The 14,990-nt window shown below is 40.1% G+C and overlaps 1 protein-coding gene across 2 annotated transcripts; it reads left to right on the top strand.

Annotated features, from left to right (window-relative positions):
• Window positions 1-1,599: 1,599 nt before the first annotated feature.
• On the top strand, window positions 1,600-13,784 carry LOC105009414 (piggyBac transposable element-derived protein 4). Of its 2 annotated transcripts, XM_010868839.5 has the most exons (3): window positions 1,600-1,854; window positions 2,427-3,615; window positions 11,840-13,784. In XM_010868839.5, the coding sequence occupies exons 1-3, from the start codon at window positions 1,748-1,750 to the stop codon at window positions 12,404-12,406; spliced, it is 1,863 nt and encodes a 620-aa protein (XP_010867141.2). In that variant the 5' UTR covers window positions 1,600-1,747; the 3' UTR covers window positions 12,407-13,784. The 2 variants fall into 2 exon arrangements, with proteins under 2 accessions (XP_010867141.2, XP_034150715.1); XM_034294824.1 differs by lacking the exons at window positions 1,600-1,854; window positions 2,427-3,615 and adding an exon at window positions 8,165-8,384 and having other exon boundaries at window positions 10,711-13,784.
• The last annotated feature ends 1,206 nt before the right edge of the window (window positions 13,785-14,990 follow it).

Below are 14,990 nucleotides of genomic sequence, written 5' to 3'. Positions count from 1 at the left end.
CATACGGCCGCAGGTCAGATGAGACGACAACAAAGTCGATCATCGACCTGCGGCCTAGGGTGTCCTGGTGCCACGTGCACTGATGGACACCCTTATGCTTGAACATGGTGTTCGTTATGGACAAACTGTGACTAGCACAGAAGTCCAATAATTGAACACCACTCGGGTTCAGATCCGGGGGGCCGTTCCTCCCAATCACGCCCCTCCAGGTGTCACTGTCGTTGCCCACGTGGGCGTTGAAGGAGCCTGAGTTGGTGCGTGAGGTTGAGAGGTTCCGATTAGAGGTAATCGGGATCACCTCTACACACGGCTTGGGCTCTGGAACCACACTCCTTGAGAGAGGATGGACTCTTCACCACTCTGGAGTTGCCCATGGTGAGAGGCGGCGGGCTGGTGTGGGTTTGCTCATAGCTCCCCAGCTCTGCCGCCATGTGTTGGAGTTTACCCCGGTGAACGAGAGGGTCGTTTCCCTGCGCCTACGGGTCGGGGATAGGTCTCTCACTGTTGTTTGTGCCTACGGGCCGAACGGCAGTGCAGAGTACCCGACCTTCTTGGAGTCTCTGGGAGGGGTGCTGGAAAGTGCTCCGACTGGGGACTCTATTGTTCTACTGGGGGACTTCAACTTCAACTTACATCATGTTTAACCTTAATTTAGAATAGGCCTAATACAAAAATAATTGGTAACTTCTAGCTAACGATCACCTGCTAGCTATTAACGAGGCTTGTTGTCTTTTAGCTAACGTTAGCTAGCCCATTACATTTATTTACTAATTAAATAGCTTATAAATTTAACTTACCGAAAAAAATTCAAAGATCGATTGGAAATGCCAGATCGGTTAGCACAATGTACTGCAGAACAACCCATTATGTCCGTGTGAAATTATATCAATTATAGAAATTTAGAGATTAAATGTAAAGCTCCAATCTCCTCAGTCCTCCGAAGGAGGATGGCGCTTCAGTCGCTCCTTGGCTCAGATAGCTGTCAATCAAAGCTGTGAATCACGACGTCACACCACCGTTTTTAGAGCATTAAATAACTAACTAAAAACAAACTTATTTTAAAAACAAACTCTTGAATTTACATTAGCGTGATACAAACTACAGTAAATGACAGAAACCAGCTTCGGAAAAAAGATAATTGAAGGGTAATTTAATTGTTTAGTTGGTCTCGCGTCCCATTGAATAACATGTGGAGGGCGGGGTTTATGACCTATACTGGGACCACTCACCAGGGGGCGATCGAGACGTTTTGGCTTCACTTTTCAGGGCTTGTGCGGCACGCTTGATTGGAACCAGCAATTAAAAGCGTCATGCTGGCAACATTAGAGAATCCGTAGCAAAAATAAGACTTCCGGTTTTCGGAACTAAGACTTAGGACTTCCATTGTAACACATTATTATATACTGTACACGGAATACATATTGCATCATAGAGCATAAACTATAAATTAATCTTAATCATATGATACAATATTATTTGTTGTCAATGTTTTAATAGGTACATTTTCTTAAACAATTAATAAATAGAGTGTATATCAGTTTTGAAGTAATTCGTTGGCATCCTTTATTTTGATATTTTCTTTATTTTCGTGACCCGGAAGTGTCTTTTTAATGTTGCTCACAAGACGCTGATCGAAAACTTTCGGTAACCAAAATAGTGGGAAGAGAAACATGTAGACTAAAAGAAACAATTCATTTGCAGAGTGAGAAGAATTTGTCATTTCGATACCGGAATACATATTTACTCAATGGAACGTGATATAAGTGACAGCGAGTTGAGCGACGACGGCTCGTATGCATCGGTGAATTACCCAGACGACTACTACCAGGAGGGTCTGGATCCATATGAGGACATGTAAGCTAATCACAGTAACTTACTGGTGTTTTATTTAGACCACAGTGGCTGCTGGGATATTATTACAAAAGCAGGCTAGGTAAGGCGTCTATATTGTTTAATTACTAACGTTTTTTCTGTGGAACCACGTGGAGAAAATGTACATGTAACAACATGGAGGTATTGCTAGTCTTTGTTTTACCCGCCTTCTGCGTGATAGGTGCACGAATATTTAAAATTAACACTTGAAAGTTTATGGCAAACAATGAACTACCAACCACAAATATTATTCAAAATCAGACTAGTAAACTGCATAATGCTGTGCTAACCACATGTAGAAATAATATGAAATGCCTAAAAAGTATTGTAAAGTTCAATGGAGCAGATCACAAATCCTTAGGTAGCTTTGTCCCCGGCTGTAATGTACATTTAACTACAGTACTGTAAGTTACTGTGACCCAGTTTCACCATCTTAAGTTTTTACGACCTTTTTTGTAAGCCCCAAGGAACTAAAGCAGGTACTATGAATTGACTGGGAATCTTATCTGTTGAGTGTTCTTGTATTAATTGCATTATGTCTCTTTATCTTCTAGTGAATGTGAACAAGAACCACACCTTCCAAATGTCATATCTGTACACCAAGAGTGTTCAATCCCCACATCTTCAGATGAAAATCATTACCCACATAAAAGAGCATTGGACTCCTCTTCAATGGAGTCACCACAGCTCAAAATCCCAAAGCTTGCTATCCCATCTTCAACAGAAAGAAAAACCCTGTCAAAACAGCCATGGAAAACAGAGAAAGACCCTGATGAGGCTCCTGCTAATTTGAAATTTGCCCCAGCCAGGCAGCCGGGAGTACAACTAGAAGACCCATCATGCGAAAGCACTCCCCTGGACCTTTTCAAACTTTTTTTCAGCAAAACCACTGTTGAAACCATTTGTGACAATACTAACAAACAGGCTGCTATTAACATTAAGAATGGGAAAAAATATAAATGGGAAGATGTTACCATTGTTGAGTTTTACAAATTTATTGGCCTGGTTCTCTTCATTGGTCAGTTGAAGCTGAACAAGCTAATTGATTACTGGAGGAATCTGAGCATTTTCTCAGTGCTTTCTCCAAATGCGTTGATGTCAAGGGACAGGTACCGAGTCATCGCACGGAACATTCACTTGAGTGATCCAGGGGAGGCTGCTGTCAATTACAGGACGAAGAAAAGCTTTGACTGTGACAGGTTGTTTCGAATAAAACCTTTAATGAATGAAATCTGTCATGCCTGCCGGTCCAATTACCACCCACGGAAAAACCTGTCTATACACGAAAGGCTTGTTCCATTAAATGCCAAAAAAGGGTTATTAGCAGATAGCCAGACAAAGTCCATTAACAGGGATTTCAAGATGTTTGTCTTGACTGACTCCAGCAATGGCTATACTGTGGACTGTGTTATTTTCAGTGACAAAGCCACATTCCCAAATGGTTACGGGATGGCTTATGATGCAGTGATGTCACTCATGAGACCCTCTTTCCTTGGATCAGGATACCATCTCTACCTGGACAACTTCTTCTCCAGTCCAAAACTATTCAAGGACTTACTAGTCCTGAAAATGGGAGCATGTGGTACCATGCTGGAAGGCAGAAGAGGGTTCCCAAGATCAGAAGAAAATGCACTGACCAAGAAATCCCCTAGAGGATCTTTACGCTGGATGAGGGAGGGCTCCCTGCTCTTTGTGAAGTGGAAGGATACCAGGGAAGTGTCGACGGCTTCCACCATTCATCAGGCATATGAGGGGGAGACCATACAAAAGGGAGTGAAAAACAAGGATGGCAGCTGGACTCGTAAATCAGTTCCATTGCCTACGCCTGTTATGGCATACAATAAACGCAGGGGGAGTAGTCGCGTTTCTGATCAACTCATTCAGTACTTTTCAGTCCAACAGAAAATGATGAGGTGGTACCAACGCTTATTTTACCATTTTGTGGACATTGCCACCACAAATAGCTTCCTGATTCACAGGGAACTGCGCAAGGAGAGTGGGAATGAACCAATGACTCACCAGGCATATATTGAGACTTTGACGGCCCAGCTCTGTGGGGTGCCACTGTCCGAAGAGGCTCCATCCAAGACGAGGAAAAGTAGACACACCCCGATCACTGTTGCAGTTGTGAAGACGGATGGATCAGAAGTAAATCAAAGAAAGCCTTGCCAACAGTGCACGGAAGGTGGGAATATCAATATAAGATCCAGTCAATGGTGGTGCAACGAGTGCCAGGTACCACTCTGTGTGGAGAACAAGGAGAGAAACTGCTTTTATGAATGGCATAGTTGAATCTATGACTTCATGCAAACCTGCTTATCAGCTGTGTAGCTTGGGCTGGCTCTAGTTAATATTAAGAGCCACAGCTGTGATATGGTTGTATGACTGGAGTGGGCTAGCAGTGTTTTGAATGTGGTAGCCGTTAGCTTTAATTAACTAATCTAATTGTAAAACTCCTTTAGAATTTCAAAGAAGCCATTAAGAGGTTCTGTATTTACTTATTAACACTAATTGACAATGAATACATCTGCAGTATTTGTGTTGAGGGAATGTGGGTTTAAGAGGGTCAGAAGGTGGTAAAATATTGCTCTTTCAACCTTTGGGGGTGGGGTGTAGATGAAAATATTTTAAAGGTTTTACACTTAAGTTTCTGTAAAATAAAAACAATTGTACAAGGACATTTTGCTAGACATAAAAATAAAATACCTGACACATCTGCGTTATTGCCATTTATATTATGGATAAAAAAAATTTTTATATTTAATGGGCACTGTTTACAATCATGTCTCTTAACGTTTGCAGCCCGGCGTCACTACGCTAACGCCAGTATTTTGCAAGACTAGATTTAAACAATAACTATAACTACTTTATATTTATATTGGGAAAATGAATAATGATTATAGCATTACCTACAGTTGTCCTTGGTAGTTGATGGTGGGGGTCTGAGGTGAGTAAGAGGAGACTACGCATCAGAACAACGTCTCAGGCACTGTGAATAATTTTGTAGGAAAGGGTATTTGAAACCTCAATTTAAAATATTCACTTTAGATGTGATTTATCATTTCTGTGTACATTTATGCTAGTAGTACAGTAAAAATATTATAGAGGCACCCTTTAAAGCAGTCGTTCCCAACCAGGGGTACTAGGATCCCTGTGGGTACTTGAAAACACTCATGACTCCATAGGCTTACTAGTGGAATTAACATGAAATTTACTTAAAATCTTTTGGGGGGTACTGTAACTGAAAAAGGCTGGGAGCCAATGCCTTAAAGCATTGGTTCTCAACCGGTGGGGCCCGCCCCCCTGGGAGGGCGCGGACACTTTCCCAGGGGGGCACGAGTAGGCTACTGGATGGGAGGGGGGGAAAAAATCTCGAAAATTCCCCCCATGTTGAAATGCAAGTGGTTGGACTATTATAACACACAAATCATCCTCCTGGCGACTTTTGTATCAAAAGCGACTAGAGACAAATCTAGTACACTCACCTAAAGGATTATTAAGAACACCATACTAATACTGTGTTTGACCCCCTTTCACCTTCAGAACTGCCTTAATTCTACGTGGTATTGATTCAACAAGGTGCTGAAAGCATTCTTTAGAAATGTTGGCCCATATTGATAGGATAGCATCTTGCAGTTGATGGAGATTTGTAGGAAGCACATCCGGGGGGTGTGTGAGTGTGTGTGTGAGAGAGAGAGAGAGAGCCCGGTCAGCGAGGTTGTCAAGCCCGCAGGGCACTCTTTTGGAGTTTAACTCCGAAAAGACCAGTTAACCACTGGTTCCCGTTGATCTTATAATGGACATGTGTTCTGATATAAACAAACAAACCGTCAACGGCGAAATTAAAGCCTCTTATTAACGAAAGCGGTCTGCGAGACCTCCAGCTTACAATGAGGTCTCTACGCAGGACTGTCCGACCGACGAGCTAGCGGCCGGGGCTGGCTGTCGCATCACTTCATGGAGCTTCTTAACTCCGAAAACTTTGAAGCAAATTCTCAATTCCTAAAACGTTGTCAGAAGTGAATTTAGTGAATGAATAAGATGGCGAAAAATGTTTTGTGGTGTTTGGAAACTCGAAAGCACGTATCACTCAGCAGTTATTGTGCTCAACGAGCAGCGGCTGCTGCCGGGAGCCCCTCCCCCGTTCAAAAGCATTCACAGGCTCTTAGTCTCTCAGTAGCCTAGCGCAGCAGTGATTATCGCTCTTTTGCGTGGGTTCGAGATCCATTTGTGTGCACAGCAAACGAGCTGCAGCTTATTGAGCTTAAGTGTGACTTTAGGCTGAAGGAACTCTTTACCTCCTGTCCTCTTTCGTCATTCTGGGCAGCATTGATGCAGGAATACCCTCAACTCTGTGACGTCGCCTTGAAGATTCTCCTCCCTTTCGCGTCGACATATTTGTGTGAGGCAGGATTCTCAAAAATGACTGCATTCAAAACGAAATACCGCAATCGGGCACAAATCGAGGATGATTTGAGGCTATGTTTATCAGACATTGCGCCAAGAATTGAGGACCTTTGCCAGGCAAAGCAGGCTCAGGTCTCACATTAACATCGCCTACCTGCAAGCTTCTGTAAAAAATGCAGATGATATGTCTACTATTAGGCCTAGTAATAATAACAATAGAGCATACATTCATATCAGAGGTCTGGTGCCAATTCCCAATTATAGCAATAGCATAGTAATTATAATAGGCCTATTGATGATGATGATGATGATGATAATAATAATAATACCAACAATAAAGCATGTAACCTCATAATTATATAGCAATAGCCTAGTAATGATAATAGACCTACTACTACTCATAATAATAATAATAATGCCTGCAAGCTCACATTAGAAGTCTGGTGCTAGTGCCAATTATAACAATAGCCTAGTAATGATAATAGGCCTACCTACCGCTACTGGTGATAATAATAATAATGTGTGGGCCTAAAAATAATAGCCTAGGGGGCTATTTATCTATCTATCTATGCAGGTGATGTAGTGGGGGTGGCGCCGGGAAGGGGGGCCCAGCTTCCAAAAGCTTGAGAACCCCTGCCTTAAAGTATTATTATGCGCTACTCAACGCGAACAGGACAAACACGTTAGCGTCATGCTGGCAACATTAGAGATTCCGTAGCAACAATAAGACTTCCGTTTTTCGGATTTTGCCTTCAAAATATCGGTAAAACGCGATATTAATAATATTGAATTAATTTATTATGCCACGTTGCTTAGTGTATATTGTAAACGTATTGTAGTAAATGTTATAGAATCGTTTTTTCTGAATAGGACAATATGTGCATGTACAGTCTATTACAGTGTTTTGCATTGGGGCCTAAAGAGGGTGTGGAAAATATTGTGTTGCTAGACATTATGTCGTGGAAAACACTTCAGATTTCCAGACAAAAAAGATGCAAAGACTCAGGAGCCTTCGAATCCAAAAGTAGACTTTATTGACGTGTTGGTCTGCAGAACAACCGACTTCCAAACATTAAACACACATTTTTATACAGCATGGTTATACAATGATATTAGGTCCTCCCATTATGCTAATTTCTGGATGGATCATTCTCGAATCATCCATTAATGTTTTTCACAACCCTCTGGGATTCGCTCCCCCAGCCACTACTCATCATGACTCAGCATATTCTCTGAAATGGAAAGATTTCCTTATCTATGGGTTCACTCATCCTCCCAAGATTTTGCCAAGACTGTCAAGGACAAGCTACAGGTCCTTCTGTCCTCAATATGAGATAACAACAACCACTCATTGCACTGACCATGGGAACAATAGTTCATCACTCTCTCTTAACAATTAAACTGTTTGGGAAAATAATATGAGCCCTGGTTAAATGTTTTATCAATTAACACTCAATTAATATACAGGTGATTACATGAGATGTTCTGTCTACTCTTCATCAGGTTAATGTGAAATAAAATGTTATGAAAATATCCCTACAGTAGCACACCATTGCCCATGACTACACAGGTCTGCCTAACTCTACACGCTCTCCTGAAATTTCCTACAATGCTTTCTCTGTGGAATATTCAATAGTTTGAGATTTGAGGCTATATGTATTCCATATTCAGTCATTGGAATTGTCTGAATTTTTGCCCTTGGAATGTGTTTTAATAACCACTTTATATTGAAATTACTCTTAAATTTGATCAAATATTAATTGTCAATGTTTTGAGAAGTACATTTTCTTAATAAATAAATTTTGTCAGTTTTGAAGTAACACATTGGCCTCTTAATTTGAAGGTGTCCTAATTTTGGTAACCCGGAAGGGTTTTTAATGTTGCTCACAAGACGCAGATGACGCTGATTGATGACAAACACCACTAGCGTGCAATTGTTAGTTTTTCAACGATTACCGAATACATTTTACTATTTTGCCGAATTCTAAGTTGATTTGTCATTTTTACACAATGGCGGACCCAGATGTGATTACTGGCGACAGCAATGATTCTGAACAGTTTTCAGATGACTACTATCAGGAGGGGTTGGATCCATTTGAGGACATGTAAGTGTATTTTGGCGTCTGCTCATCAAATGATAGGGATCCAACGGGCAAATACCTTATTTAAGATAAAACCGCATTTTCGTGAATCAGTGTTTTTGCTAATATTCATGTAAATTAGTCCTACACCACGCCGTACCCATGCTAGCCAGGTTAATGCAAACCCACGTTTTACAATAGTGTCTGCAGACGTGACCTCTGGCCAGGACAGGCATCACCTCGATAAACTTCACTTAGTCCAAGTTTATCCGGTAATTAGAAAGTGCAATGTTTATATAAATATCTACTATGTTGTATGTGTTTTTGGCCGCTTATGGCGTTTAAAATGTATTGGGAAATGTCCAATTTGGTCGGATTTCAAAACTACGGGGAACAAGTCACACGATAATCCCTTCGCTATCCACTTTCCTCTGAAATCTTATCTTGTAAACCAGTCGTGGGTTTGCGAGAGACATCTGATTCTAGCCTATTGAGATAGAATTTTCCTCCCCGCAAACAACTTGCGGCACATCTGAACCTCATTTTGGATCATTTATATTGGGGAACTAATCGATTGGTGTACATGGCATATACATTTCCACAGAATAGCTTATGCTGTCCTCCAGCTCAGTGCTCCATCCAACAGCTGTTATAGTGTTACATTCTCAAAGAAAAATAGATTACGCAATTAGCTTTATAAATATATTTTTGTTACAGATAATTGGACGCATGGTAGACCTAGAGTAATTAATGTAGTATTTCATTGGTAATAGTAATGATAAACAGTTGAAATCTTAGACTAAATCGAGTGCTATGGGCATTACTGACTCAAACGAAATGCCTCTAAAATATCTTGAATGGTCTATGGCCATTACTGACTACTGAACGACTCGAAAAGATCCGAGTCAGTAATAAGATTTTAACTGCCAATCACTACTAAACAATAACAAGATTTGTCTCCAGAGTGTTCTCTTACCGAACGGAAATGTGCGTGCATGATCAAATCTTAATGTAGCTCATCAAGGACTTGATAATGAGCTGTTCAATTGAAACAGGTGTGATAGAGTAGGGAGAGATCTAAAACATGTAGGGCATGGTACTTCCAGGAGCAGGGTTGAATAATGCTGATCTAGATCATAAGCCCTCGTGCAGTAAAAGAGGGGTTTCCAAAGATTCTCTCTTTTCAACCATAAAGTCAGTCACCTATATTGATAGTTAAAGGTTTCTTTTCTTTAAGCAAGATTAGCTTTGGCAGTTAAAGTTCGTCTACAATCTTGCCAGCATGGGCTCAATTCTTATGACTATTCCAGTTAGTAAAATGGTAGTACTACTGGCTTGTAAGCAGTGTTGCCAAAATGCGGTATATACGCATGTGAAGCCCCAGATGCGACCATAGCGGAGGTCTGACTGTGATATAGCATATAAAGACAGAAATGGTGTGAATTCACCTGAAAACCGCGGATATGGCATCCCTGTTGTAAGCTATTTCAAAAGCCAATGGCCAAAGCCATACAGTACTGTACATGAATGTACTTTGTAGTGGAAGTAAACTTTTCATAAAAATACTAATATATTCAAAACGTTTAAGTTTAATACTACTTGTGTGTAGCTAAATATTCAAGCTTGGGGTTATTTTAATGACAAAATTATCTAATTCTGAGATGCAATTTAATGAAGCTGTTGTATGTACCAATACTGGAATATTAGCTTACTATACTAAACAATACATACTTCACAATCACCCGTGGATGGACCTTTCAACATGACAATGACCCTAAACATTCATCAAAATCATCACATGATTACTGAACCAAAAAATCTATGTTTTACAATGGCCAGCTCGGATTTGAATCCAACTGAAAACCTGTATATGTGATCTGAATTGAAGAGGGCTATCGACCAGCGCAAACCATAGATAGACTATCAAGAATCTTGATGTGCTGCATGGAGGAGTGGTCAAATGTGTGCGCCAAACTTATCAGACTTACAGGAAGAGGCTGACTGTTTTCTAGTCCAGAGGAGGCGATATTTATTGTATTTTGTGTGGGACCAATGCTTTTGAACCCTTTTATTTGGAGAACTAAACATACTACTCAAATATTTTGTTTGGGAAATTGATGTAAAGAAAGTATACAGCTTCCCCAGGTGGTTGAGTTGAATGAATTTTTGAAGTTTTCTTTTGGAGACTGTTTTTAACACAAAAATCAAATATCTAATGATAGAATGTTGTATTAAGCTTTAAAAATCTCAAATGTTTTTGCAGTTGTATGGTCTGAAATTTAAATCTGAAGTGATCCTGCCGATTTGCCAAAACGAGTATTTGACAGTTATTTCTTCCCTTTTTTTGTAGTGAGGAAACTGAGGATGAAGGGTCACCACCAGATCCAGAAGAAAATGAGTCCCCACTTAAAAGAGTCTTTGACTCTTCACAGGAGTCACCACAGCCCAAAATCCCAAAGCTTGCAACTCCATCTTCAATAGACACCGCAACTCTGTCAAAACAGCCATGGAAAACAGAGAAAGACCCTGATGAGGCTCCTGATAATTTGAAATTTGCCCCAGCCAGGCAGCCGGGAGTACAACTAGATGACCTCTCATCAAAAAGCACTCCTCTGGACTTATTCAAACTCTTTTTCAGTGAGAACACCGTCAAAACCCTCTGCTATCACACAAACCAGCAAACAGATACAGACTTGGAACATGAAAAGCAACATAAATATAACATAAAAAAGAAAAGCATTAATTTAATTGAGTTTTATAATTTCATTGGAATGGTCCTCTTCGTTGGTCAGCTGAAGCTTAGAGATATGGTGGATTGCTGGAGACAAAATCATCTCTTCTCAATGTCCTATCTAACATCTTGCATGGATTGTAAAAGATACCTGTACATATTACGTAATCTTCACATCAGTTACCCTATGGATCATTTAAAAAATAACCAGAAAAAGGGCACACCCGAATATGATGCGCTTTTCTGCCTCCAACCATTAATGAATGACATTCGTCAGGCCTGCCAGACCTTCTACCACCCACAGAGAGACCTGAACATACACGAATGGACTGTGCCATTAGCTGCGGGAACCAAGGAGAGGGTTAAGTTATTTGCGTTAACTGATGCCAACAATTCTTATACAGTTGACTTTATTGTTTACAAAGGCAAAACCACATTCCCCACGGGTTCTGGGATGTCTTATGATGCAGTGATGTCTCTTGTGAGGCCTGCCTTCCTCGGATCAGGTTACCATCTCTACCTGGACAACTTCTTCTCCAGTCCAAAACTATTCCAGGACTTACTAGTCCTGAAAATGGGAGCATGTGGTACCATGCTGGAAGGTAGAAGAGGGTTCCCAAGATCAGAAGAAAATGCACTGACCAAGAAATCCCCTAGAGGATCTTTACGGTGGATGAGGAAGGGCTCCCTGCTCTTTGTGAAGTGGAAGGATACCAGGGAAGTGTCGACGGCTTCCACCATTCATCAGGCATATGGAGGGGACACTGTAGACAGACGAGTAAAAAACAAGGATGGCAGCTGGACTCTTAAGTCAATTCCAGTCCCTGCACCGGTTCTGGCTTACGATCAACACAAGAAAAGTGTAAACTCTTCAGATCAGATGAATCAATACTTTTCAGACCAACCGGGTATAATGGGGGGGTATAACTTCTTATTCTTTCACTTTCTGGACATGGCGGTGACTAACAGTTATGGAATACATGTGGAGCTGTGCAAGAAGGACACTACTGCGCCCATGACCCGACATGCCTTCATCGAAGAGCTTACAACTACACTCTGTGGAATGACTATTACCCTGCGGAAAGAATTGAAATGGAGAAATACACGATTGAGAAGGAAAACTACACATGTACCAGTCCTTGTCGAAATGCCAATTCCTGTCAGGAAGCAGTCTTATGTCAAAAAGGTACTGAAGAGGTGCTTGCAGTGCAAGAAGAATGGAGTCAATATAGATTCTCAATGGAAGTGCCAAGAGTGCCAGGTAGCCCTCTGCATCAACCCTGATAGAAAATGCTTTCATGAATGGCACCAGTGAAGCCCCTTTGAGTTGAGCACCACAGTGGAGGACAAAATATTTGAATTGAACGAGCACCTGCTTGTCAGTTTTACAAATATTGTCACTTTTGGGACAACAATGTTTTGATGTGTTAGTCATAGTACATTGTTGTTTTATTTGCTTGGAGAGAAGTGCACATTTTGTACGGAGACTGGAAAGTATGATTATACATAATTAAATTCACTGGTCTTTCCCTTTTCCCCATAATATTTGATTTGCCAACTGAAGAACAGCATATCCCGAATGTTTTCCTTTTAAAATGATCAACTAAAACTTACTTGGAGCTTAAATGGTTGGGGAAGAACAGTTTAACCTTTTATTTTTTTTTCTGTCTCTTCTAGAATCTTTTACTCTGATAAAACATTGTAATACATTAATGCCTTAAATGCGGGTTCACAAGAGTCATATTGACAGTCCTACAGAACAAAAACCCAATCCCATGACTACAGTCCACCTTAAAGAGTTGACAGTACAATGCAATGTGAATGTACTAAAGTCTTGTTGGGTTAATGTCATTTTTTGAGTTTGCATTTTCTCCCAGATAAGGAATTACCACTTAATTGTACATTTTAGGAGCATTCATCTATAAATGTAAAAACAGGTGTTTATTTCACTTTTTACTCTCTCACGTTTGTTTTCAACTTGCATCTTTTGGGTTTAAGCATTGTGAAGACGTAGGGCCAGAATGTATCCAATATCAGATCTTGCTCATGCGCTTAAGAATGTTTATTTGTAACTGTCTGGTTAATTGCCTGACACAAGCAGAAATAACTAAAGTCGAACACAATAGATCTGAGAATAATGTAAATAATATTGAGGTTCTTTTGATAAGCAATTCATGGTCTATATGTGGTATAAAAGACATGACTCACAAATACATAGCAGAGCCTATTTTTTGTTTTGTTGCAAAGCTGAAATTAAAGTACATTTTCTATTAGCTGACAAGTTCTGCGTTTGCTGTGAATGAAGTGTCTGCTAACATGGATACATTGCTTTTGACAGTTGCGTTATAACAAATATTCTGCGCCATGGATTTAGTTGACCCATTGACTGTTTTGAATTTAATGTGAATAAAAAAAAAAACAATTTCTGGTTAGACTGGTAGTTCATTATTCTATCGTTTTCAGTTGCTTTGTTTGTTACCATTTTTGGTTGATTAAGAAACCTGGCTGAGCGCTCATTGTGCTTGTCAATACACTTGGCCTAAAACTTGTTGGTTTTCTGGTATACTCTATTTTGTTACATTTGTTACATGATCCATTAATTCTTTTTGTCAACTGTTTTAATATACCTGTTAGTATGGTTGATATTATTTTGGTCCAAATCACATTCCATGATTAATACATTCCTTCATTAAAGTTTCCTCTTTAGTCAACTCAGTACACAAAGCTATCAAATTTCTTGTGTGAGCACGACAGAACATTGCTTTTTCCAACTTTGGTAATAGGCATTACAGATTTTAAAAGGTGTTTTTATAGGGATCCTGTTCACAAAAAATCAACAAGGAACCACATTCACTTCAGCGGCTGCTTGAACAAAATAATTTGGCCTGTCAGAGAATGGACAAATCCGTCACTGGATTTAAGATCAGCTTTGACCGTATTGGCCAAACCATGTTTTTCAGACTTTGAAAATGTCTAATTGACTTGTCATTTATTTGCATAAATACTGCATATGGCATAGTGAAAATTGCATTGATTGTATTTTGGCCCTTAGTTATCAGAATAGGTTTTCCTTTGGTGCGGTCCAGTGTGCAGAATACCTCATGAGGGTGCCAGAGAGCTAACGGTTTTAAAAGCTGGGCATGTGGCTGCAAAGGGAACCGTTTCTTTTGAATGCCCAGCCAAATATTAACACAAATTATTTTCAAAATCATATAATCACATTCTTTTCTTTAGCCAACTGTTCTATCCTAAACAGCTGTTACATTCAAGGTAAATTATCCATGACTACTCAATTGGGACAGTGATTGTTCATAAATATTCATTTTGGGGGTGGGCAGAATGTTAAGAGCAGGAAGGGGATTCACATTCATTATTGCCAGGAGAAGGAGTTACAGCTCCACCATCAGCCAGTCATCTAAGCTGCGGCCTCTTGTGCACATGTGCTGCTTTGGTGTGGGTTCGACTCAAACTTGCTCTTTCAGCAAGGACTTTCTCATTCACCACGTCCCTGTCCAAAAAAAAATGTAATAAATATCTGAAAAAGGTCATCTTTAAAAGTAGCAAGTTTTCAGCCCTTTGGATAGGAGTTGGATATCCTTGATTTTGATCATTAAACACCCAAAAAATTACTATACTGCATATACTGGCTATACTTTACTTTTCAACTGCACTATACATGCTGATCTTCCAGCTTGAGCATTGAATGTAGCCCTATGAACACCACTGTTTTCACAGTTGTTAAGCTACAACTAAGTCATTTGACAGATGCTCTTGTCCAGAGCAAAATACAAGGTCAATTAAGATGAATGTCTTGGTCAAGAGCGAAACAATTGGCAAAATTTAACCAGCAACATTTTGGTTACTTACCAATTGCCTCATCTACTCGACGATCAAACTTG

The sequence above is a fragment of the Esox lucius genome, chromosome 10 (assembly GCF_011004845.1).
Source record: "Esox lucius isolate fEsoLuc1 chromosome 10, fEsoLuc1.pri, whole genome shotgun sequence".
Classification (NCBI taxonomy): domain Eukaryota; kingdom Metazoa; phylum Chordata; class Actinopteri; order Esociformes; family Esocidae; genus Esox; species Esox lucius.
Note: the sequence above shows the minus strand (reverse complement) of the source record. Positions and strands in the feature narration are given on the sequence as shown.

Bases quoted from the DNA above. Each gene is read 5' to 3' on its own strand.
- LOC105009414 (XM_010868839.5), top strand. From the start codon at position 1,748: ATGGAACGTGATATAAGTGACAGCGAGTTGAGCGACGACGGCTCGTAT. The intron at 1,855-2,426 runs GTAAGCTAATCA...TTTATCTTCTAG, and splicing joins CTGGATCCATATGAGGACAT to TGAATGTGAACAAGAACCAC. The intron at 3,616-11,839 runs GCATATGAGGGG...ACCATTCATCAG, and splicing joins CGGCTTCCACCATTCATCAG to GCATATGGAGGGGACACTGT.